This window comes from Leopardus geoffroyi, chromosome C1 (assembly GCF_018350155.1).
Source record: "Leopardus geoffroyi isolate Oge1 chromosome C1, O.geoffroyi_Oge1_pat1.0, whole genome shotgun sequence".
Classification (NCBI taxonomy): domain Eukaryota; kingdom Metazoa; phylum Chordata; class Mammalia; order Carnivora; family Felidae; genus Leopardus; species Leopardus geoffroyi.
Window position 1 is genome coordinate 104,884,791 of NC_059328.1, and position 24,334 is coordinate 104,909,124.

Genomic DNA, 24,334 nt, shown 5'->3' on the forward strand with positions numbered 1-24,334 from the left:
TCCACTCCCCTCTCTATGTATGGGCAGCCTTGCCAATCCTCCTGGACTACTCTCATTCTGTTGGCTAAAGCACTCTTTCCAGGATGGTACTTGGAAAGGCTATGCCTGTGTGAGCCTCAGCGACTCTCCCTTCACTAGATTTCCATTGCTGACCCCTCTTCAGGTTGATACATTCTTTATTTAAATATGTTAATATTTTCAATTAGGTTACAGCCAAGCCTTGCTGGCAGGGAGCCGGTTTTTCTCTTTAAGGTGACTTTGCATACTCTCCACTTATCCCTTACTTGCTAAAATAGAAATCTTGTAATCTTAGAGAGAAAGGTTGTATATGTTTTTCCAATGCTGAGGAAAGACTTCATCATTTTTTCCAGGAACCACAGACCCATGCAGCTCACCAGCTGCTTCACTGTCCCCTTTGCTGGGTCCATTAACATAAGAATTCCTAGGGGATCAGTCCTGGCCCCTTTTCCCCTTCCGCCTACTCTATTCTCCCTTGTCACCTCAGGTAATCCCATGCCTTTCGTACTGTCTATGTGGTGACGATTCCCACATTTATGTCTGCAGTGCAGACCTTTCTACCAAGCCCAAACTCAAAATCTCCACCTGTCAACTCAGTATCACCACATGGATATCTCATCAGCGTCTCTAATATAACACCCAGAAATAAACTTCAGACTGAGGTCTTTCTCAACTCTTCATCAAGGTGTTCAGGCCAGAAACCTTGCAGTTGCCCTGTTTCCTTTCTTGCTCTTATCAAGCCTTGTCGGCCCTACTTCAAAACATGTTCTAAATCTACCACTTGTCTACCACTGTCCCCTAGTCTAAGCCACCATCATCTCTGTCCTTTGCCACAATAGCCTCTTAACTGATTTCCCTACTTCCAATCTTGCTCTGCCCATTATTCTCAGTCGTCAGGAGGATCCTCTAAATCAAACCTGATTTAGCAGATACTCTCTCCCTAGAGAAATTAGTGCATATGTCCCACAAAAAAAAAAAAAAGAAAGAAAAGAAAAGGTACAGGCAAAAAAAAAAAAAAAAGGTACAGGGGCGCCTCGGTGGCTCAGTTAGTTGAGCGTACAACTTTGGTTCAGGTCATGAATGTGCAGTTCATGAGTTCAAGCCCTGCATCAGGCTCACTGCTGTCAGCATAGAGCCCTATTGGGGTCCTCTGTCCCCACCTCTCTCTCTGCCCCTCCCCAGCTCCCACTCTCTCTCTCCCTCAAAAATAAATAAACATTTTTTTAAAAAAGACAGGTACAAGTATTTTCATAGCAGCTTCATTCATAAGATTCAAAAACTTCAAATGCCTATCAGCCAAAGAATGGTTACATTTAGATAAACAAATCGTGGTATATTCATATAAGGAATACTATTTGACAAATTTTTAAGAGACCGAACTACTGTATACAACAAGATAAAAAGATCTCACAAACAAAATATTGAGTATAAGAAGCTGGACCAAAAGGAGTACATACTCTATGAACCCATTTGTATACAGTGCAAAGGAAAAGCAAACTTATCTATAGTGATGAAGAAAAGAGAGGCTACCATCAAGAAGTGGAAATTGACTATGAAGGGGCACAAGGGAGCCCTCTGGGTGCTGGAAATGTGCCAACATCTTGATGATACAAGGTTAAAAGGGTGCATACATATATAAAAATTCACTCCCGACCTAGGTGTTTTTCTGAACATGTTAAACTGCAATTTTTAGGAAAAGTTTTAATGAGATTTTACCACTCCCCTTTCTTTAAATCCTCCAATGCCTTCCCATTGTACTAAGAATTAAATCCAAACTTCTAATCAAGGCCTAAAAGGCCTTGTGGGATCTGGCCCCTGCCTGCCTCCCCAGCCCTCTTCCTTGAATCTCTTCAGCCTCCCTGGTCTCCTGCTACAGCTCCAGCATGCCCACTGCAAATCCATCAGAGGACCCTAGCACTTGCAGTCCTGCTGCCTGGAAATCCCTTCTCCCATATCTTTGCCTTACCATTCAGGTCTCCACTCAAAAGTCACCCTTCAGAAGCAAAAATAATATAAAAACAGGGAGGGGGACGAAACATAAGAGACTCTTAAATATGGAGAACAAACAGAGGGTTCCTGGAGGGGTTGTGGGAGGGGGGATGGGCTGAATAGGTAAGGGGCATTAAGGAATCTACTCCTAAAATCATTGTGGCACTATATGCTAGCTAACTTGGATGTAAATTAAAAAATAATAAATAAATAAATAAATAAATAAATAAATATTAAATTTTTTAAAAAAGTCACCCTTCAGATGACTCTCCCTACTTCCCAGGCAGTATCCTATCACCCTGCCTTATTTTTTTTTTTTACAAGATATCTCTATCTAAAATTATTATTTTTGTTTACTTTTTTATTTTTTGCCTTCTCCTACTTAGATTGTCATTTCTAAAGGAATAAGGACCTCATCTGACATATTTACTGCTATATCCCCAATATATACTTAATTTCATTAAGTAAACACTTAATGAAATATTATTCCAAATAAGTTCAATTTTATTACCTTTAGTATATATGATAAATTTCTGCTTACTCCCATTAAATATAAGTGTTGAACTAATAGGTAAATAATTTGTTTCAAAGAATATAATTTAATTACCTACTAAGAGTTGCCCCATTTTTAGTCTAGAATTATTCCTATCCCTAGACTCAGCTCTTCTCCACAATGGCTTATATTAAGTGTGGAAATAAGACTATGGCCCAGGAGGTGATAAGTGGGTATGTGGTAATGATGGTTAGCCTCATTAGAGCATTTACCTGACTTGAGCACTTTTCTCACTACTTTACATTGATGAACTCACCCCACCTCCACATTAACCCTATGAGATGGTCACCATTTACAGATGATGAGACTGAGGTACTGGATGGTTAAGTAACTTGATATGATCACACAACTCAGAAGTGGCAAAACTGAAAATGGAACCCAGGCAATATAGATTCAGAGACCTAATGCTTTTTTAATGCATCCATTTAAAGTATGCAGTTGTGGAGTGCCTGGGTGGCTCAGTCGGTTAAGCCTCTGACTCTTGGTTTCAGCTCAGGTCATGATCTTGTGCTTTGTGAGATCGAGCCCCAAGTCAGGCTCTGTGCTGGCAGCACAGAACCTGCTTGGGATTCTCTCTCTCTCCTCTCTGTCTCTCTCTCTCTCTGCCCCTCCCCTGCTTGAGCTCTCTCTCTCTCTCTCAAAAATAAATAAATAGACATTTTTAAAAATTAAAAATAAAAAAATGAAATATACAGTTCTATGAGTTTTAACAAAAGTATATGCCCATGTAAGCACCTCCTTGATCAAGATAAAGAACATTTCCTTTGCCCCCCAAAATTCCCTTGCCCCTGCAGTCAATATCCCCATCCCTGGCAATTACTGATCTCCTTTTGGCCACCATACATTAGATTTGTCTTTTCTAGGGGTGCCTAGGTAGCTCAGTCAGTTAAGCATCCAACTTTGACTCAGGTCATGATCTTGCAGTTTGTGGGTTTGAGCCCCATGTCAGGCTCTGTGCTGACAGCTCAGAGCCTGGAGCTTGTTTCGGATTCTGTGTCTCCCTCTCTGTCTGCTCCTCCCCAGCTTGTGCTCTGTCTCTGTCTCTGTCTCTCTCTCAAAAATAAATAAACATTAGGGGCGCCTGGGTGGCGCAGTCGGTTAAGCGTCCGACTTCAGCCAGGTCACGATCTCGCGGTCCGTGAGTTCGAGCCCCGCGTCGGGCTCTGGGCTGATGGCTCGGAGCCTGGAGCCTGTTTCCGATTCTGTGTCTCCCTCTCTCTCTGCCCCTCCCCCGTTCATGCTCTGTCTCTCTCTGTCCCAAAAATAAATAAACGTTGAAAAAAAAATTAAAAAAAAATAAACATTAAAAAAATTTAAGATTTGTCTTAGACTAGAGCTTCATTTAAGTAGATTCATACAGTATATAGGTCTCTGGCTTTTAGAGCTTTCCAGGTGTTTTAACCACTGCCTTATAAAGCTTCCTAGTGTAGCTTCTTTGCCCAGTTACCCATCAGCCAACCCCCTGTATTCTATCACTGCTTCTACCCACCACACTCTAAGCACAGGAGATTGTCAGGATGGGGAAACTGAGGGACAAAATGGGGTCAATGATAGCACTTCTAAGATACCATAAAGTTCCAGTGAGAGATGCTAACAATTGAAGCAAAAAAAGCACAAAAAAAGCTCCTATCCTTTAGGAGTTTATAACCCAGTTAAAGAGGGATTATCTTATAAGAAAGCTGGTTAATAGCAAAGGAAAACATTCATTCATTCAACAAGTATCTATTCAGTAAATATAGTATAACATGACTATGCAACTGGCTCTAGAATTCATGCAGATCTTCGTTCAAGTATTCCATCTATCATTTTGTAGCATGTGACCTTGGTCAAATAACTTAATATCCATTTCCAGATCTTAAAATGGGGGTAATAACAAAACCTACCTCGGGGGGTTGTTACAAGGATTAACTGAGATAAACATTTAGTACAGTATTAAACACTTAGTACTGGCATATTAGCAAGAGTTCAGTAAACATTAGCTGTTACTATTTTTACAATTATTATATATGCCAGGCATCTCGGGTACTCTCGGGAGATAGATTAATAGAATGAGATTCCTTCAGGGTTCTTGAAGAGATTCAGTGTAATACAAGGATACTTAGATTGGGATCTATGAACCTTATGTAATTTTTGCTTCAGGATATTGGAAATACAGGCATGTATGTATTTTTCTTGGATAGGGTCCACAGTTTTTGTCATGTTCTCAAAGGGCTGTCTGGGGCCCACAAAACATTAAGGACCAATGGTCCCATGCATTCTCAATGGGAGTGGTATCCCCCCCCAAAGGGGACAAAAACTGGTTTGGGGAGCAGGAATCTTAGATATTACAATGGTTTGTGTCCCTCCAAAGGGCCCTAGTACATAAAAAGATATAGAGCACAGGGGCGCCTGGGTGGCTCAGCGGGTTAAGTGTCCGACTTCAGTTCAGGTCATGATCTCACCATTGGAGAGTTCGAGCCCCACATCGGGCTCGGTGCCGACAGCTCAGAGCCTGGAACCTCCCTCTCTCTGCCCTCCTCCACTTTTAAATAAAAATTTAGAGAAAAAGACATATATAGTATATCTGTGATTTAAAATTTCATGCGGGGGTAGGGGGCAATTTGAAAACAATGTCTCAGGGGCGCCTGGGTGGCTCAGTCAGTTAAGTGGCCTTCAGGTCAGGTCATGATCTCGCGGTTCGTGAGTTCGAGCCCCGCGTCGGGCTCTGTGCTGACAGCTCAGAGCCTAGAGCCTGTTTCGGATTCTGTGTCTCCCTCTCTCTCTCTGACCCTCCCCCGTTCATGCTCTGTCTCTCTCTGTCTCAAAAATAAATGTTAAAAAAAAATTAAAAAAAAAAAAAAAAAAAAGAAAACAATGTCTCCAACCGTGGTGGTAGAGGGGCAATGATTAAAAAAAAAAAAAAAAAGTGGAAAAACCCTGGTTTAGTGAATAACAAATAGATGTGTGAACTGAAGTACTAAAATGTACCAGCAATACTGGGCCTGCACAGAGAACCGCTGAGCACCAGTATCTGCAGGAGCCAGGGGCGGGAGAGCTGGAGGAGAGTCTGGGGGAGTCAACCTCATTGACTGGAGGAGGCACTCAAAAATTAGTGTTGAATGAGTGAAAGCTCCGAGATTCTGCGAATGAATGCCTGAGGAAATAGTGGTTCCAAAGAGAGACGTGGGGAATTCAGCAAAGGCACTAATTTACTCCTCGACGGTGTGAATTCATCAACATGCTATCAGATAAGAGCCAAAAATACCACACAGGAGCTTATATGAAAAAACACGCTAGAAATCTTCAGCATAAGGGTAACAGTCCTTGAAGTCCTCACCAAGGATCAGTTAGAAGTCAGTTCATTTGATAGATGCCATGGAGGCAGAAAGGACACAGGGACTGAGACAAAGCCTGCTACCACCTGGGGCTGCTGGAGTACTGGCTGCGGGCACCTGGGCTCGGAGCCAGCGGCCAACTATGCTAGGTCCCAAGTGCCTCGGCTTATGACCACATCAAAGTAACTGCACAACAGTGCTGTTTGAAATGAAGTCAATTAAGCCCATTACGATTTAGAAGCCTGGCATCCTTAGCCATTCATTGTGTGAAATGATCACATGGAATCTTCCCCAAGTTTTGACAAGTGCCCACTAGGTGACCCCACTTGCCTGTGCCACAATTCACCTGAAAGTCAACATATGCCAAACCTAATTTACCATTTCCATCCCAAATCCTGGGAAATTCTTCCTGCTGCATACTCTCATCCTGATTCCACTCTCCCTTTCCTCCACTATATCCAATCTAACACCTCACCCTATTCTTTTGCCTTCTAGAATACGTCCCCAGTGCATCCCCTCCTCTCCGTCGGGCTTGTATCACAGCCCTCGAGGACTGCATCTCTCCCTAAATTACTGCTGAATGCCCTGCTTGGCTCCTTGCCCGGTCTTCTCCCTCAGATCTTTTCCCCCCACTACCACAGTTCTAAAGCGCAAATCGGTCACTCCCTTGCTCAAATCCTCCCTGTGGCTTTCCCTCATGGATAGCAGCTTCCCAGCCAGTGTGCCCTGCCAGTGGTGCTCGGATGGCAATTCTCTCAGCACTCCGGGCCGCTAAGCAGATCCCAGGACGGCTAGAATTCCTGAGCCAATAGCTTCCAGCCCGAAGCAGCCTCCTCCCTTTGCCTCAGTGTGCTGTTTCGAATGGTTCTGGGCCATACAAGAAAGGGCAGAGAAGCCCTATCAACAGGAGCTCCCCAGCTAGCTCCAATGCCATGCAGCTCTAGTGGATCACTTGTAGTGCTGTTGACCAATCTCGGCTTCTGCTTGGGAGCATCCAGTCCACCAGGGGGGAGCTTCCCCTTCTTCGCCTGGGAAACATCTACCCTTCCTTTAACATTACATCTGAACTTACTCTTTTTTCTGGAAGTTTTCTCGGATTTTTCTTGCCGGGATACCCTTCCTCACGCTCCCAGAATATTTTGTGTCGTAATAATGGCACGTGTCAGCCCACTGCCTTGGTAACACCAGAACAGAAGCGCTCTGCATATCTCTGTATCATTCAGCTGCCACTGGCAGGTCTTATAGGTACAACATCACGTGAGTAAGAATGGTGCAAGAGACGGGTGCCTGGGTGGCTCAGTCGGTTAAACATCCGACTTCGGCTCAGGTCATGATCTCACAGTTCGTAGGTTTGAGCCCCACATCGGGCTCTGTGCTGATAGCTCAGAGCCTGGAGCCTGCTTCGGATTCTGTGTCTCCCTCTCTCTCTGCCCCTCCCCAGCTCACACTCTGTCATCTCTCCCTCTCTCAAAAATAAACATTAAAAAAAATTTTTTTTTAAGAATGGTGCAAGAGAACGAGAAGGCCGGGTGCACCGTTTCTTGCCTAGACATCAGCAAAGTCCATGGTCATATAGACCAGAAAGAGAACTTTAGGAAAGTGGTGACGTAAGAGGATTAAATACAGCAAAGAACAGAAAAGGGGCCATTGGATTTGGTCTAATTACTCAAAGTCTCTGAAGACAGATTTCCATGGGATGGAAGTCAGGTGTGGAAGGACTGAGGAGGAAAAAAATAGGAGTAAGATCCAAATTCCTCATTCATGATGTCTGAAGGGAAAGCATGGAAGAAAATGTAGGTTTACCGAGTTCCAACGGTCCCAATTTCAACAGTTTCGCAATTATGTAAGACATTTATGTACATAGTGTCGAAGTTAACCAAGTTTAACATAGTATGCTCAGAGAAATCTAGCTCCCCTCCCCATCCCAGTGTATGAATTTCCTTTTTGGTTTATCTGGTTTTTTTAATGTAAATAAATGCGTATGTTAGATGAGGGAGCATAGGACGTTCTGTTCTGCTTGTTACTTTCTTCCCTTAATGTATCCTGGAGGTCTCTCTAAAACAGTAGGTAGTCTTCTCTCTCCTTTTTACCGCTGCTGTGTAGATTTACCAAGTTATTCAACCAGTCCCTGACCAACAGAGGAGAGCGGTTTCCAACCTACTACCATTACAAGCAGGACTGCAGTGGATGGCTTTGTGCATGTTCCTTCCTGTTTTTGCCAGCATTATCTCCAGGAACTTCACCTCTGTTCTCGCTTCATATTCACAAAAACCCTATGTCACGGGTACTTAGGGTTTCCAGCTTATAAGCTAAATGTAAGCCTTAAAACATAGAATAAGCATGCTCCCTCCTACCTTACCATTCTTTTCCCAATATACTGATGTCTCTTCTTAGAGAAAACAGAGAAGTTATTTTGCCAAGGAAAAGAGCACAAAGAATAAACAAGGAGTTTAATTTTATTTTCCCTGTGCATTTGCAAAACACTTAGGACCAACATAAAAAAAAAAAAAAAAAAAAAAAAAAAAAAACAAACAACCTCCTGTGAAAAGAATTACACTTAAAAAAAAAAAAAAAAAGGCCTGAGAGGGATTAGTGCCTTAGCCCTAAGGAGCTACAGCAACTTGGATTGGTCCAAGGATTTGAAAAAATATTGGGAAGATAGAACAGGAGGCAAGAGAATGAGAAATTACTGAGGAAGAGGGCCTCGAAGTGGGCCACGAGGGGGAACTGGAGGCCGGGGGGTGGGTCTGGGTGGAGGCAGGGGGCCCCGCTGGTAGCCGTAGGGTGGGGGTCGTGGAGGCCCAGTGTACCCGTGAGGAGGCATCAGTGGAGGAGGCCCACGCATCCCATGTGGAGGCATAGGACCTGGGTGACCTGCACACAAAAAAAGAAAAGTTGACTGACTTCAGCAACAGTTGGGAAACAGGTACTAGTTGATGTTGGGAGAATGTACAGAGAAGACTGGCAGGGACACCACGAGCAGAAATGTAAATAAAAGAAAGGGCAGGGGACAGGAGTATGACAAAAGAAGCTGCAAGAGTATGACATTTGAGGATGGGGCGGGGGGTGGCTGGATCCTACTCACCCATGGGAGATCCAAACGGAGGCCCTCGAGGGGGCATGCCCATTGGAGGAGGTCCGGGATGAGGCATTCCAGGGGGTGGTCGGGGTGGCGGCTGCCCCCCAGAGCCTGGGGGCCCGGCATGGGGGTGTCCTAAGCCGTGAGGGCCATGGTGAGCCAGCTGCATCTGAGACATCCCTATGAGAAAAAAACAGACACAAAGAGAAAGGAGACAAAAGGCATACAAAAAGCAAAGAAAAAGAGAACAAAATAGAGAAAGACATGATGTCAGGAAAAGAAGAGTATGGAAAATAGGGCTGGTACAAAGTGCCCTTATCCTCAACCCCATTCCAAGGTTACAAACAAATCAACTACCAACCCACCCACCTTGCTCCTTCCACGACTTTCACAGTATCACGGTGCTGCAGAAGTATGTAACGAACAGAGTGACGACAGGATTTGGGAAGGTAGCAGAGACACTGTCTGAGCAAAGATCTAATTCTAAAGAGTAAGTAAGAATTTTTCAAGTGGACAACAAAGTAGACTAGAGCATCCCAGGCAGGACATCAGCATGCGCCAATCACAGAGCCATCAAACAGCACAGTATGTTTGGGGAAAACCAGTAACTCAGAGAAATGCAGAGCAGCAGCATGTAGTCATGGGAGTAATGAACAGGCACCAGATCACGAAAAGCCTAGAATGCCACGGTGATAAGTTTGAGTTTCACTCTGTAGATAAAAAGGAGCAACAGAAGAATTTTGAGCAAGGGTATGTGAGCATCTGTGTTTTAGAATTACTCTATGCAAGTGGATCAAAGATAGAGAAACTGGAGGCAAAGCATGAGAAAATTACTACAGTAAATCAGGTGTGAAATAATCAGTACAAGAGGGCCTGAACTAGGGCACTGGCAGTGGGGCCAATACCAGAGATATTAATAAGACTTGGTATCTAGAGTGGGGTGACAGGAAATGGTTTAAAATGGCCCTCAGATTTCTCAATTAAGCATTTGAAAACAAAGAATACTAGAGGAAGAACAGGTTTGAAGACAGGGGTAGAAAAGTGGAGAGGTCCATCACACAGCAAGATTAAGGGTCACAGACCAGAGACACTTATCTAGGAGGCATCAGTGTACAAGTAATGGAGCCATGTGGAGAAGAGAACCGAATATAAAAACCTAGCTACGTGGGGAGAAAAAGAAGCCTATTAAGGTGACTGAGACTGAGGAGTCAGAGACAGATGAAGAATCCAATAAAACCAAGAGACAAGATTTTCAAACAGGACAACATGCCCAATTTCAAGTATACCAAAGGGCAAACCAGATAAAGAATGGAAGCATCCCCTAGATTTGGCAATTAGGTCACTGCTTTAGGGTAGAAATCAGAGAAGAAAAATGAAGTAAGTTAAAGGGAAGGGCGCCTGGGTGGCTCAGTCAGTTAAGCATCCGACTTGCACCCAGGTCATGATCTCACTGTTTGTGAGTTTGAGCCCCACGTCGGGCTCTGTGCTGACAGCTTGGAGCCTGGAGCCTGCTTCAGATTCTGTGTCTCCCTCTCTCTCTCTCGGCCCCTCCCCGCTTGTACTCTGTCTCTCTCTCTCTCTCTCAAAAATAAATAAAACGTTAAAAAAAATTTTTTTTTAAGTGAAAGGAAAAAAAAATCAAGTACAGTTATACTCTCTGGAAAAACTTACATCAGAAAAAGGAAACAGGATGATAGTTGTTAAAGTAAACAGAGAACAGTATTTTGTGTTTTATATGAAAAACTGAAGAAAAGTTGAGCTCTGGGGCTATTATTATCACTGTTGAGGGACAAGGACAGGAGCATAAGTGGCAGTAAAGCTCCTCTGCCAAGGCCATCCCTCCCTTTCCCAGCAAAGAATACCCACCTGGATGGGGCATCCCACCTGGTGGGAATGGGTGAGGATGTGAGTGTCCATGTCCAGGATGTCCAGCCCCTGGGGTTCCCGCTGATGGTGGGCCATGTCCTCCAGCCCCAGGAGGCATAGGCGGCGGGGGCATGGCTGGGGGTATCCCGGGTGGAAGGGCTCCAGGAGGCGGCACTGGGGGTGGGAAGGACCCAGGAGGAGGCATGCCTATAGAGGAAATGGAAGAAAAGTTAATGACAGGGAGAAGAGAATGTCTGTAGAGCCTGTTCCATCTGGCCTCTTCAGGCAGGAAAAGCTGTTTCCCCTCCTCCCAGCTCTTCAAAGTCAGAAGCAATACTAGACAAGTATGAACAACAACTTCAACCTCCTGGAGAAACTCAACAGCCTTCTTCCCCACCATGACTATCACCCCTCAATCCCTCTTTCTTCACCTACTGACTCCACATCCCCCTTCATCAGGTCCTTTGTCCTTCCTCCTGCTCCACCACCACCATACCCCAAACACAAGACAAAAGTATTTTGAATAAAAGCATTACCTGGTGGAGGAAGCCCAGACCCCAGTGATGACACCACAGGATTGGGGGCAGAAGGAGGAGGAGGTGCATCTGCAAACAGCTGATGAGGGCGGTCGGCCTGGGAGAGGGGGTTCTGGGCTGCCAGAAGTCTTTCAGCTGCAGAGCCATGGCGCTCGCCCTTGGAGTCCTTCTTGAAGGCATAGGACACAGTGATAGGGCGGTTACAGAGATACTGCCCATTCATGGCCTCGATAGCTGCATCCGAAGCATCAAATGAAGCAAAATTAATAAAGGCATAACCTTTGGAGTTGCCTGTGTCAGGGTCCCGCATAATTTTGGGGGTTTGTAAGATGACCCCAAAGGCGCTGAAAGTATCATAAAGCAGCTTCTCATCAATCTCTGGGTCCAGGTTGCCAATGAAAATGTTGGCCCCCACATCCAGGTTCTTGTTGTGAGCTGAAGCTTTGTTCACCCGTATTGGTTTCCCATAGAGTTTGATCATGTTCATGATCTTAATGGCATAGTCAGCATCTTCCTCACTCAAGAATTCCACAAAGCCATAGCCTGGGAAGTAAAAGAGCGGAGATTAACAACTTAAGTGATTCAAAATGGGGTATAACTCATTCACCTTCCAAACCACAAGAAATAACGACTTTGTTTCCATTGGGAATGGTTCCAGAAACAAGCTGTGGGCTACGCTTAAAAGAATCTGCAGGGGCTCCTGGTGGCTCAGTCGGTTAAGCATCCAACTCTTGATTTTGGCTTAGGTCATGATCTCAGGTTCATGAGTTTAAGCCCCACACTGGGCTCTGTGCTGACAGTGTGGAGCCTGCTTAGGACTCTCCTTCTCTTTCTGCCCCTCCCCTGTTCATGCTGGCTCGCACTATCTCTCAAAATGGAAAAAAAAAAAAAAAAAGAATCTGCGGAGAATTCATTCCAAAACATCTATAAATAAATACTGCTGGAGCCCTCCACCAGCAGTTTGTCCCCTCAATACATAAACGCACCTCTTGTCATGTACTCACCTTGGTGCTGACCTGTGACTCTATCCTTCGGCATGTGGGTGTTGACTACTGGCCCTGCCTGGAGAAATAGCTCCCACAGCAGTGGTTCGCTAACCTTCTCGTCCAGACCTCCCACGTAGACAGTGGCATCTAGAGGATGGAAGCAGGTTAGGCCAAGGATGAAAGAATGACAGGAAGGAGATGACAGGCGGAGGAATTGGGAGTGGAGATGGAGTATAGGAGCAAAAAGAAAAAAAGAAAATTCGGTTAAACTCTTACACCTCCCTTTCCAGGAACTAAAAAGCCTTCCGAAAGCTAAAGGTTCTGCTACAAATTCTCTTGGTGAATTGTTTTGTTTTTGGTTTGGCTTTTATTTTTTGTGGGGTTTTTTTGTTTTTTGGGGGTTTTTTTGAATAGGAAGGGAGAAGGGATTGGGCACAGACAGCACCACCCCTACAGGCCTCAGCCTACACTCGGCCACCCTCCCTCCGGCAGGCACGGGGGCCGGTCTCGCGCCCTCCAGGGGGGGGTCCGATCTCCTGCCCAGGCGAAAACACTGCTGGCCCTAGTCGATGCCTGCCAGCCCCCGTGGGCCTATTCCGGGTTCATCCCCTCCAATCACCCTGGTTCCGCTCGGAGATCGGCCCGGCCGCCATGGCGAAAGAACTCCCGCCGTCTCCAGGCAGCGGTCCCGCCTTCTGAACTCTACTTCCACTTCCGGGGCGAACGCGGACGTGAGGGCAGTGGGCAGGGCCGCGGCGGGGGAGGAGCCGGAAGCGGTCGCGGCCATCTTAGGAACGGCGGAGACTTCCCGCGATTCGGTGGGCCGCTTCCCATCAATGGCCCTGCGAGGAAGTGCTTATGCGGGCGGTGAAAGCGAGGGAGGCGGGATGCAAGTGCTCAGACCCTCTTAAGGCAGTACTGGACGCTAAAGGATCACACTGCTCCCAAAAATGGAAATTCAGAAGCTGAAAGAACAAAACTTCACTTTTTTATATTTTGTTGCCAAACGATCCTTCTTTGTTCCCCAGAGGAGGGTGTCCTGAGGACCCCTACCCCCCCCCCCCCCCAGGGATTCTGCTGCCTTAAGACGCGGAGGCAGCTCCCACTCCGGCCCACAACCCTCGGACAGCGGACAGCGGTGGCCTCAGCCCCAGCCTGGACTTGAGGTGTTTGGTTTTCCTTCATGGGAAAGAAGCGGAACGTCTAGCTCACCTAGTCCTATTGCGTGTGGGTGGGGGTGAGGGCTCCTGACGGGAACCTGGGGCTCCGAAATGGAGAGTGGCCAAAGCTGAGGAGTAGTTGACATTGAAGCCCAGAGGCCTCAGTTTCTACCTTCAGAACACCCTGGGCCCGGCAACAACGTCTTGGTGTGCTTTTGGCCCGTCTGCTCCTTCGAAGGGAACCCTTCTCCCAATCGCATGTGGACTTCACCTGCCCTATCCCCTTACTTCCTTAAGGACAATATGATGGGTACCATCCTTTCCCGGTTCGCACCCACCCCTTTCCTACCTAGGGTCTTTTTAATGTTTATTTGTTTTTGAAAGAGAGGGAGACCGAGAATCCCAAGCAGGCTCTGTGCTGTCAGCCCAGAGCCAGCTGTGGACTTCACACTCAAGAGCCAGGAGCTCATGACTTTAGCACAACCAAGAGTCACATGCTTTATTGACTAGGGAGCCACACAGTCACCCCTTACCTAGGATCTTTTATTCAGACGCAAGAGATAATGTCAGCAATGTGTATAAATACTGTGCTTTAATGAACTCCTTAAATAGAAATGTCAGTGTATAAAATACACAATTGGAAGAGACAGTGCGTCTCCCATACCCACTGCGTGCCCATATAAAACCAAAGGGAAGAAACAAATTGGAGTTAAGGAAGCAGCAAGAGGAGGTGAGAATGAGGTCTGTAGGCCATCGTGTTAAGACTGATGGACAGCATCTCTCACAATTTAACAGCTGGATATCCAAAGGGATAAAATTGCCCTGGAAAAAAGGTAATCATGTTCTAGATTGCTTTTGTTTCTTAATTCCTCAAACCACAAGAAATCTTCTTGAACCAAACAGGACAGGGCAAGAGTTGGAGAAGTTTAGCACCACACACTTGCAACAGAAAGGTCAGTGAGCTTGTTGAGTGCTGGAGTGTCAAAAGCTGAGACAGCAAGACCAGATAAGAAGAATCAGAAGGTTAGAACCCTCCCTCACTCTGGACCACGCTCTGCCATGCCCATAAAACAGACAGTAATTAAGGGGCACCTGGGTCGCTCAGTCGGTTAAAAAAAAAGACAGTAATTTCAGCGGGATTGGGAGAGAATGGTATTTGGGTCTCTTTTCTTGGAATGATCCTCAGGAGATATTCTTGGTGTCCATTTCCTTAAAAGCTCCTGAAGATGGGATAGCTCATCCTGGAGGCCAGAGATTGTGGGAGCTGAGAGGCCTTTCTGGGGAGGGGGTAAAGAGAGGCAGAGAGGGATATTATTGTAGCTCTAGCTCCCTGTTTCTGAGATCTCTGTCCACTACTGGCATCATTTTTTTTTTTTTTTTAAGTATAATTAACTACAACATCCTATTAGTTTCAGGTGCATATTCTAGTGATTTGATATTTTTATACATTACCAAGTGATCCCCATGACAAGTCTAGTTACCATCACCGCTGGCATCTTTAATTCTCTCTTCTCCCTCCAGCTATGCCTTAGGTTCTACTTGATCTGAGCAACAACCATCTGCATCCCCACCACATACACACTCCCAAACCTATCCACTTGGAGTCCAATAGGAATGGTACTTCACTTCTCGATCTCCCCAGGCCCTTGCTTTTCCACTCCTAGAAACATTTACTTTCTCCTGAAACATCTGGTTTAGTAGTCAAGCCCATTCTCCCACTCCCAATCCCTGTCTTCCCTCCTCACCTGGACCTCAGGCCTTCCCCTCAAGTAGCAGCGTCTCCACAGCCTGATCTGGGGTCCCAGATATCCAGGCAGCAGCAACCCCGGGGGTAAAGGGCAAGCCCCCCAATGTGAGGGGAGCCCCCACTCCTGATCAGCCAGGCTTTCAGAGGAGATAGCTGCTCGAGGGAGCCAACGAGAAGAGACTGCCAGCAGGGAAGGATTGTCCCGCCAAGGACAGAGCTGATTGAGGGGAGTCAGGGCCCCTCTGGAGAAGAGCCACACAGAACTGGGGGGTCCAGGAACCATGAAGCTTGGCTAAAAGGAAAAGAGAAATCAACTGGCAACCTAGAAACTAGATGACCCCACTTTCCCCAAAATGGGTCAGGAAGGAATGTCTAACTGCCACCTACTCACACTGCATTAGTGATTGAACTACAGGCCTCCCCCTGAGAACTCTATCTTCTCTCCTCATTAGGCTTCAAACTTCAAACTAGGCCTCAGGTCTCATGAAAGTCAATTTTAGGGAAACTTGTAAAATGTGTGTAAGAGACAAAAACTAATAAAGATGAGGACAAGAAGGCTGCCCTCTGTGCTATTCTAGGACTTCTGCCTAATCAGGAATGTGAGGGTGTCAGGAACCCTGGCACTGTCATGAAGAGCAAAACATGTGACAGCTACAGAAGAAGTGTGGGGCAGCTTTCCCTGGGGAACTCAGACATGAGTTCATGGGAACTGTGTCTTTCTACTTCTTGTCTAATAGGATGAGCCTGTGAGAAAGGCAAAGGAATTTAGGAAGTGTAGACATCTCACCTGCTGTCTGGGAAGCCAGGAATCTGGGCAGTGTTCTGGGTCATAGCCAGGATTATGGAATTGTAGTATCTGTTCACTGTTGTAGCGTAAATCCCAGTCCCAGACAGATAGCTGCGAGTTAACAGAATTCCCAGCAGGGGGTTGGCAGTACCCTGGGTTATAGATTTGTGTATAGGAGTTGAACTGGACAGAGAAAACAAGAAAAAGGATGGTAAAACAAATAAAATAATCCTTTTCCCAAGTCTGTATAGAAATCATGAAACGCTCACCTCTTCCTCTGGGAATCAGATGTAGGGTGAAAGTCCAGTCGTGAGAATGGGCACCAACCTCCCCCTTTCCCATCCACAGACCTCACTTTCCATAAATTAAGACTAAACTTCAGAGGGTACTTCTCAAGGAAAAGAAAAGACAAATCAAAACTGGAACTCACTGACCTGTCCACCCTGTTTTCCACGCTCCCAGGGAGTATCTCTCAGGAATGTGAGGGTGTCAGGAACCCTGGCACTGTCATGAAGAGCAAGAAGGAAAAACTCTGAGAATTCAAACTCAGCTGGAAACTGCTGGAGGAGCTGCCAGACACAATCAAGGAAGAGGAGAAACACTGGAGCCTGAGAAGGAGGAAATTAAGAGGTTAGGAGGGATTGTGGGCACCTAAGAGAGGAGGATGACAATGACGAGGGACGAGAGACACAGACAACAGGGCCACTAAGATCAGGGAATGGAAATCCGATTGAGGGTAGTAGGGAGTTGTGGTGCTTCATTCATCTAGGTCTCCCTTCAAGCTTAGCCTAATCTCAGGAACCTTCTAACCTGATATCACCTCCAGTGGATTATACTATATACTTTTCTCATCCCCTTACATCTTTGGTAATACCTCCCCCCACTACTCTCCCAAAATGATCTCACCTCTTCACTGGCTCCAGTTACCCCAAGTCGGGTCAGGAAGGGGTGTCCAGCTGCCACCCACTCTCGCTGCACTAGTGATTGGAAGCCAAGCAGTGTTCGGGCTTCAGGGACTGAAAGCAGCTGGACGAGTGAAGAGAGGAGGCCATTGAAATCACGATCACCGCGCTCTGGGTGATAAAGAGGGAGAAGGGACAAAGAAGAGGGGCCACGAAACTAGGGCAGAAGAAAATGAGGAAAGGAAACGTGGCAAGAAGAAGAGAGAGGTACAGAGGGTTAAAGTTTTGGTAGGTAGGATTGAGAGGGCAAATAGAAGAGAAAATAAAGACCTTGAATGATTCAGTCCATAGACTCCACCTGGATTGAAATACCCAGCTTCACGTGCAGGAGGTAGAATCACAAATCTCAAACCAGCTTCTCCATTGTTCTTCCCACCCCAACCCCGGTCACCATCCACTGATGGAAGCACGAGAACAGAAGGTGAATAACCCTACTGTTAGGGACCACAAACTGTAGCAGCACTAGAGCTAGTAGTAGTACTACTACTGTGAGGCACAGGTAGCACTGAAGAATGATTTAGGTAGGGCCCATGGGTAGTTCCTAGTAACAGGATAAGGTCCTAGCACTAGAAGAGGACAAGGAAAACTTCTAGGTCTCCCTCCCAGTTGGGTGAGTAAAGGAAAAAGGAAGGAATGGAGTAGGTTAACCCAAGAAACTCACCTTGTAGTACTACAGAGCGAACCCTGGATGTCACTAGGACTGAGATGTCACTGGCCTTTCGAAGACAAGACCTAGTGGGGCAGAGGAGAAAAAGGAGAGAAGAATGATAAGCCTGGAGGAAGGGAGTGATGGGTCATGGGATGGAATAGACGCAGACTCCAAAATTCCGCCCCTTCCTCCTTCTAAGGAGCAGCAAAAAAAAAGAGTCTTCTTGAAACCAAAGAGAAGAGTTAATGGAAGGCCATTTAGGAGTTCAAGTTAACAGAAGGTTGGGGAGGGTTGAATTATAAAACATAGCTAGAACATGAGACAGTACCTGACATAATCCAACCATCGTGTTCCTTCCAGGGCTGAGAGCCATTTCTCCTCAGCTGCAGATGAATCTGAGAGAGAGTAGAGGGGTCAGAAGGACAAAGAGATTGGGAGAACTCAGGATTCATGATTCAGGATCTGCTCCTGAGGCTACTAAAATGAATCATACATAGTTGTACAACCTTGTAAATGTAATAAAATTAACCAAACACTTAAGATGGGCGAAGGGTGGGTTTTATGGTATGTAAATTATATGTCAGCCAATAAAGCTGTTACAAAAAAGAGAGAGGATACTTTGAGGTCAGGAAGACAGGAAATCTGAGTCTGTGGGAGATGAGAGTGGAATAGAAAACGAAGGATTGGGCTGCAGGGTTGGTTACTCTTCTGTAACAGGAAAAAGGGTAAAAACCAGGTTAGGATCAGCAGACCTGGGATGGAGGTAGGGCCCAGAGGTTATCTCACCAGGCAGGCAGAGGGCCCTCAGCCTCAAGTGGGCAAGTTGGACATCTGCAAGACTAGGCAGCTCATCCACGGTGTCCACCAGGACAACATCTGAATGCCCAGCCTGAAGCATCGACTCCACTGCTCTGGAAGGGAGGGAGTCACAACGTAAGGGAACGAATCTGCCCTGAACCTCCAACCCTTGATTCTACTCATCAAACTTTCCCTCACCTGATATCCTCCTTGTTAGGGTCGCTGGCTGTATAGAAGCCACCACAGCGGAGAAGATCACTGCCCCCAGGGTGATGCCAGGACAGACGCTTCAGATGGTGGGAGGTTAGGATCACCATGGGAGAAACTCCTAGCCCCACCCTGTCCTGCCCCCACACTGACCTCCCTCAACAATGATCCCCCCTGACCCCTCCCTCCCCCATAATCATCTAATCCCAAACCATCACCCTGGTGCTTATACTGACCGGTCCACGGCCCTGATGGAAGTGGCCAAAGGCTCTCCTGACTTCACTGTCCAGGGTTCGCTTAGGGACCCAGAAGTAACGGGGGAGGCTGTGAAATTGAGAGTGTGTCACAGCTTAGCTCAGTGACCTCGTTATAATGCAACCTGTCATTAGCAGGAAGTTGCTTAGGAGGGCATTATTCCCAGGAACCTCAAGTTTGGAGATCTAGGTGGTAAGGGGGAAAGCTTTGTGGATGTCCTTAGAGGCTGGAATTTGTGGGAAGTCCTAGCTTTAGAGGATCTAAGAATTGTGGGAAGATTGGGAGGGCAGCAGGGGTTGGGGTGGACTTGGGGATCACCTGGTGGCTATGTCGAACCTCTCATTGACGGTGCTGACCCTCCAGCCCCTGGCCCCCTGCTTTTTCCGCTCAGCCTCCCAGTCTTCTGATGTCTCCAAGAGGGGAACAGGTGGTTTTCTGGACCCTGAACTCTGGCCTAGGACAGGAGTGAGGCACAGAAAAAAAGGAAGAGGAACCAGAGAGAGCTTCTCAGCTCTTTTGTCTACAGCCAGCCTCTGCTCTCTCAGATTCTTTACCTTTTCCCTACCCTAAAGCACCCTCACTCACCAGCCTTGCTCAGGGGTATCCCTGCATACTGTTGAACTTGACTATTCTGAGCTCTGGCTTGGACAATGGCCATGGTCACCTGTGGAAGAAAGGACATCACAGCCTTCTGGCTCAGACTGAAGAAGTGTAGAGGATGAAGTGGGGCCCATGTGTTGTTCAACTGTCTTTGCCACCAGTAGAGACACAGGACAACAGCAAAGACAGTCGCTGAGGAAGGGAGCTTCCACAGGTCATGGGGCCTGGGTTCAGGAGAACACATCCAGAATCACGGAACCACAGAATGTGAATTCTGGGAAGAATCTCAGGAACAGTCTCATCCAGCCCTCCCTGTTTTTCAAAGGAAGAAACTTGCCCACTGTCACACTCCTGATAATTGGCAACCCCAGGGCTAGAATTCAGGCCCCTTACTCTTGTGCTTTTAGCCTCTCCTTGAGGAGAGAAGCAGACAGAATGATGAGAGGGGTTGTAAAAGATAGGGCAGTAGTGGGAATACCAGGGAAAGGATCCCCAAGGCTCTGAAGAGGAGTCTTTGGGTTGAAGGTCTCTTACCTGAAAGGCTTGAGGCTCTAGTCCTCCAGCCTCAAAAGCAACTCTGAGCAGCCGGAAGTCTCGGCCATGAATGAGAATCTCCTCAGGGATAAATTTAAGTGGGGACCCTGGACGGAGGAGCTGGACTCTGGACAGGCCACTCACTGAAGTCAAGAGTTAGAAAGCAGTGTAGCCATTGGTCAGAGTCCCTCTACAAGGAAGTCTTCTGGCCCATCCCACTCCATCCCTGTTGCCCTCGGAGAATTGAGAAAGGGTGAGCCCCCAGTGAGCCCCTTCACAAACACCCCACCACCCACTTACCAGCCTCTAATCGCCCAATGTTGACCAGGGCAAAATCATATTCGCTGCTCAGGGGAGTCTCCTAGAGGAAGCACACGACTGATGCCGAAGACACCTGAAATCTTGCTCATTGTCCTACCCTGGCAACCCCCAACCTCCCAAGAGATAATCCCAACTGACCATCCCTGATACATTCAAAAGACAGCCCTTAAGCATAATTCTCCCTGTCTCACTTGTCTAAATCCTTCTAGACCCCCCAGTCCATTTCTCACTAACTGTCCTTTCCATTGCCCTGTCCATCTCACCTGACTCCGCTGCCATCCACAGGGCTGGAAGGTGACCCTCAAGTTGGTGCAGATCAGAGTTCCAGGCAATTCAGGTTCCAGCCCCTTCCTCACCCCTGGGGCCCATGCTAGGATCTGCTCCCCTACAGGGGAAGAAGGAAAGCTAGGTTATGACTATTCCCAGTGTCGCCCACACTGGTATACACCGACTCTTCTGAAACAGGAGGATCCAAAGAGGGAAGATTAAGATCCTCCCCTAACCCCACTAGAAAGAAAGCTTAGGAGGGGATCATTTGTATTCTTTTATACATAGTAGGCACTCAAATACTTATTGGATAAGTAAATGAGAAAAAGAGTAACAGAGTCCAGAAAACAGGGACCATCAAGATCCATGTTCCCAGTCAGCGCTGGACAGGGAAGAGAGCCAGCCTGAGGCAGAAGCACTTTGAGTGGGTAGAAGAATACAGAGGTATCTTTGGTGAAGTTTGAAGCAAGATTTGAGCAGGATGGAATTTGGAAGAGTCTTTGCAGGTTGGAAGTATTGAAAGGGAAGCTACTACCTGGGAGGCATCCAGAGGCAACGTGACCGTCAAGCTGCTGACTCCTGGGCTCCAGCATCCCAGTCCTCTGGACACACTTTGGTCCAGAGTGCTGCAAAGGGTGTAGGGTTAATCCCCAGGCCTCTCCAATTCTGGGACCTGGGATTACCTCAGCAGCCACCATTGGAGGCCTACACTCAGGCTCTCGGGGGAAACTGAGATCAGTGGCTGCCGGGGAGTTTAGGACCCAGTTGGCAGACAGTAAAGGGAGGGGCTGGTTAATGGGTAATGAGACGATGAACTTGAGACTGTGAAAAAGACAGACCAAGTTCCATCAACCGAAGTTGATATGGGACCACACCATCCTCCTCTAGATCTTTTTCTTACCCCTCTTTTATCTCCCAATCCTCCTCATTCACCCCCTCCTGCCCACGGTCCCCTTCCCTCCCAAACCCAAATTTCCTCTCCTTACCCCCATCTCTGGCTCCTCCTTCTGGGGGGCGATGTTGAAACTCTGGCCCCGGCCCCCCCACCACATTTCTCTGGCTCCATCCGGGGACGGAGCCGTGAAGGGTGGGAAACCTTTAGGATGCTCAAGCCCTTTGGGGAGAGGCTGAATCTTGTAGTTGAGAAGAGGTAGGTGAGGGAGAGGGGCAGGGGGACAGCACTAGGGTAAGGAGCGGTTGTGGTGCTTGGAGCTCGATTAGGGGTCTCTTGAAAGGTGTGTCCAACCCAGCCAGAGGAGGCTCCTCGGAAACTTCAGTCGACTCTGGAGAGGGCGGGAGAGATGCCCAGCCCCTTAAAGGGGAATACACACAATTTTGGAAAAGTGGAGAGAAAGTGGAGGAGCCTGGAAAAGGTGAGGAAAAACTGGGTGACTGGGGAAAAAAATGCCCAGATTCATTACCCCAGTCCCAGATCTTATGCTTTCTGTTCACGAGCATTGGAAACTATTTGAGGGGAGCAGTAATGCTGAATATTAACCTGGGATAATTTGGGCTTAATTTTTTTGTCTTCTTAAAGGGCGTGGAGAGGTGGGAGGAATGCAAAAGCAGTTCGGGCCTCTTTACTGCCTCACACCTGGCAAAAGTAGTAGGAAATCAGACCTCAGGGGAGTTTTGCCTGGGGGGGTCCAAGAAATGAGGGAGTTGAGTTAAAGCATTTTGTATGTTCTTCTCCAGAGAGCATTAAACATACCTCATGTGGAGGGTGCAGTGAGAATATTGGGGAGAGAACTTGAAATCTCTCCAGGATGCAGACACAAGTACAGGTGTGTTTACGTGCAAGTTCTGGGGTTGGGGCAGGCCCAAGGAAAAGATCTTACCCCCCCCCCCCCCCCCCCCCCCGCACACACACACCAGTGGGAAACCAGAGCCCATTCTAGGTACATGACCCCTCCCTGCAACCCAGACACCAGATCTCCAAATTAATGATTCATGTTTAGAACCTTGAAAGTTGAGGGCTGAAAACCTCTATCAGTTCAACAGACCCACCCCCCCCCCCCCACCTTACCCCCTGTAACTAGAGAAGCAGAGATGGGTGGGGAGGACCCTAGGAGGGAAATAAAGGAACTGCAGCTGATGGTGCCTGGGTCGGAAGCAAAAATCTGCATTTAGATGTGAAAAAGACAGGAAATGAAATACAAAGTAGGGGTTAATGAGCTGCTATTTTATTGATTTTGAGTCTGTACAGAGGTAGCAGTCCTTAGGTGGGGGCCCCAGTTTTCCAAAGTGACACTCAATTCTCCTCCCCTCAGCACACACACCCTTCTGGCCTCGGCTTTAAAAGTTCCCTGTCTTGGCTGCTACTATGGAAATAGTGAGGATATTATAAGACAGGAAGTTAATTTGGAACAAAGAGGCATACACCTGCTAGGAAGGTGGCCCAGAAGCCTTATTCTAGAAGTCCTAAAAGCTACCAAGCACCCCCAACCCCACCTACTTTCCATGCGCCTCAATCTCTTGGGGGAAAAAATCCTTCCCAAGGTCTCTTGCAGTAGGAAGAGCTGTGTAACCACAATTTTTAAATCCCATTATCCACTTTCCTTCCCCCCACCACCCTGCATTCAAGAGCCTTATTCTATTCTTTAATATTTTGAGGTATAGCAGCAGCAGAGGAATCCAGTGGGAAAATATCAAGGGAATGGGAGGAGGTGGAAGGCAGAAAAAAGTGGGTGACTTGCATCAGCGCAAGGAATGCAAAGGGGCGGCAGCTGAGGGCGAAGTCCTAGGAGGACCATCTCTCGGTACCCCACACACTAGTGGAGGTTTTAGTGGATGGAAGGAAGGATGTAGAAGCAAGGGGCTGTATCAGATTTTTCCATTTTCAGAATCCTGGTCTAGCTGCAGGTTTGTGCCAAGAGAGAAGGCTGCTGGGAGGGGCAGCTGGAGGAGGGAGGTGGAGCTGAGTGACTCACAAGATGAGTCACAGATCCAGTTATAAGCACAGAAAGAGGCCAAGGTCCTCCCCACCCCCCACCGCTCTGCACGTTACCCTCGGCCAGCGTCAGCCGGCTTCCGTTCCCCTTTTCCACCGCCCCTTACCCACGTAGCCAGAGAAGGGCGGTGGCTTGGAGAAAGTCTACGTGAAGGACTACGTCATAAGAAGTATTTCATTACTCAACTTAAGTGCAGGGGCAAAACACCCTGCGATTTGCAGGCTGGGTATCCACAAAGTGAGAGGGACAAGAGTGCCTGGACAAGTCACCGAATCTGCAGTTGAAGGGCCTTGGGGGGAGAGGGGGAAGAAATTGGAAAAATCTGGGGTGCAGGTGATTCTGCAGGCCAGGAAGGGACTTCTAATTGTCTTCTCACGTGTGTCTGGGGCACTGACTGCTTGGAGAAAGAAGAGGACACAAAGTCCAGAGTAACTGGTGTCCAAGGAACGCAGGGACAATCATCTTAGAATCTCTAATGGGAAAGATGAAATGGGACGAACCTTAGATGTGTGGTTGTTTAGAAAGGAGCAAGAATGGCAAAAGCTAGGTTCTCAGAGATCATTCAGAACCAGCTCCATTTTTCCTGCCTAGGTGTCACCTCCCAAGTGCATAATACGAAGTCATGGCTGATTTTTGTTTTATTGGTCTGTGAGCTTTAGTTTCTCTTAAGAAACTGAGCCAACAGGAGAGGGCTCTGTACAGCACCGAGTTTAACACCATCCCCACTCCATGAAGAGATTGAATCTTTAAAAAAA

General features: G+C 47.2%; 2 protein-coding genes across 9 annotated transcripts; both read right to left on the reverse strand.

Moving 5' to 3' along the window:
- Positions 1-8,312: 8,312 nt before the first annotated feature.
- Positions 8,313-13,046, reverse strand: SF3B4 (splicing factor 3b subunit 4). 2 transcript variants are annotated; one of them, XM_045478999.1, is made up of 6 exons: positions 12,961-13,046; positions 12,360-12,488; positions 11,356-11,898; positions 10,820-11,026; positions 8,960-9,133; positions 8,313-8,748 (listed from the first exon to the last, which is right to left on the reverse strand). In XM_045478999.1, exons 1-6 carry the CDS (start codon positions 12,992-12,994, stop codon positions 8,561-8,563), a joined length of 1,275 nt encoding a protein of 424 aa, XP_045334955.1. In that variant the 5' UTR covers positions 12,995-13,046; the 3' UTR covers positions 8,313-8,560. The 2 variants fall into 2 exon arrangements, with proteins under 2 accessions (XP_045334955.1, XP_045334956.1); XM_045479000.1 differs by having other exon boundaries at positions 10,838-11,026; positions 12,961-13,041.
- A 1,028-nt stretch (positions 13,047-14,074) lies between these two features.
- Positions 14,075-21,930, reverse strand: MTMR11 (myotubularin related protein 11). 7 transcript variants are annotated; one of them, XM_045478998.1, is made up of 18 exons: positions 21,615-21,806; positions 21,164-21,254; positions 20,625-20,746; positions 20,341-20,401; positions 20,041-20,183; positions 19,492-19,570; positions 19,225-19,360; positions 18,888-18,975; positions 18,643-18,731; positions 18,433-18,557; positions 17,975-18,041; positions 17,659-17,729; positions 16,942-17,108; positions 16,470-16,643; positions 16,036-16,218; positions 15,247-15,540; positions 14,594-14,778; positions 14,075-14,323 (listed from the first exon to the last, which is right to left on the reverse strand). In XM_045478998.1, exons 1-17 carry the CDS (start codon positions 21,678-21,680, stop codon positions 14,632-14,634), a joined length of 2,103 nt encoding a protein of 700 aa, XP_045334954.1. In that variant the 5' UTR covers positions 21,681-21,806; the 3' UTR covers positions 14,075-14,323; positions 14,594-14,631. The 7 variants fall into 7 exon arrangements, with proteins under 7 accessions (XP_045334954.1, XP_045334950.1, XP_045334953.1 ...); XM_045478994.1 differs by having other exon boundaries at positions 14,075-14,778; positions 19,243-19,360; positions 21,615-21,930; XM_045478997.1 differs by having other exon boundaries at positions 14,075-14,774; positions 21,615-21,930.
- Positions 21,931-24,334: the final 2,404 nt, after the last annotated feature.

Excerpts from the sequence above, each read along its gene's own strand:
- SF3B4 (XM_045478999.1), bottom strand. The coding sequence starts at position 12,994 with ATGGCGGCCGGGCCGATCTCCGAGCGGAACCAGG. Across the intron at positions 12,489-12,960 it reads GATCTCCGAGCGGAACCAGG|ATGCCACTGTCTACGTGGGA; the intron begins GTGATTGGAGGG and ends TCCATCCTCTAG. Across the intron at positions 9,134-10,819 it reads AGGTGGGATGCCCCATCCAG|GGATGTCTCAGATGCAGCTG; the intron begins GTGGGTATTCTT and ends TTTTTCTCATAG.
- MTMR11 (XM_045478991.1), bottom strand. The coding sequence starts at position 21,326 with ATGGTGGCTGCTGAGGTAATCCCAGGTCCCAGAATTGGAGAGGCCTGG. Across the intron at positions 19,571-20,040 it reads TAGAGCCTCAAGCCTTTCAG|GTGACCATGGCCATTGTCCA; the intron begins GTAAGAGACCTT and ends TTTCTTCCACAG. Across the intron at positions 19,361-19,491 it reads GATACCCCTGAGCAAGGCTG|GCCAGAGTTCAGGGTCCAGA; the intron begins GTGAGTGAGGGT and ends CTCCTGTCCTAG.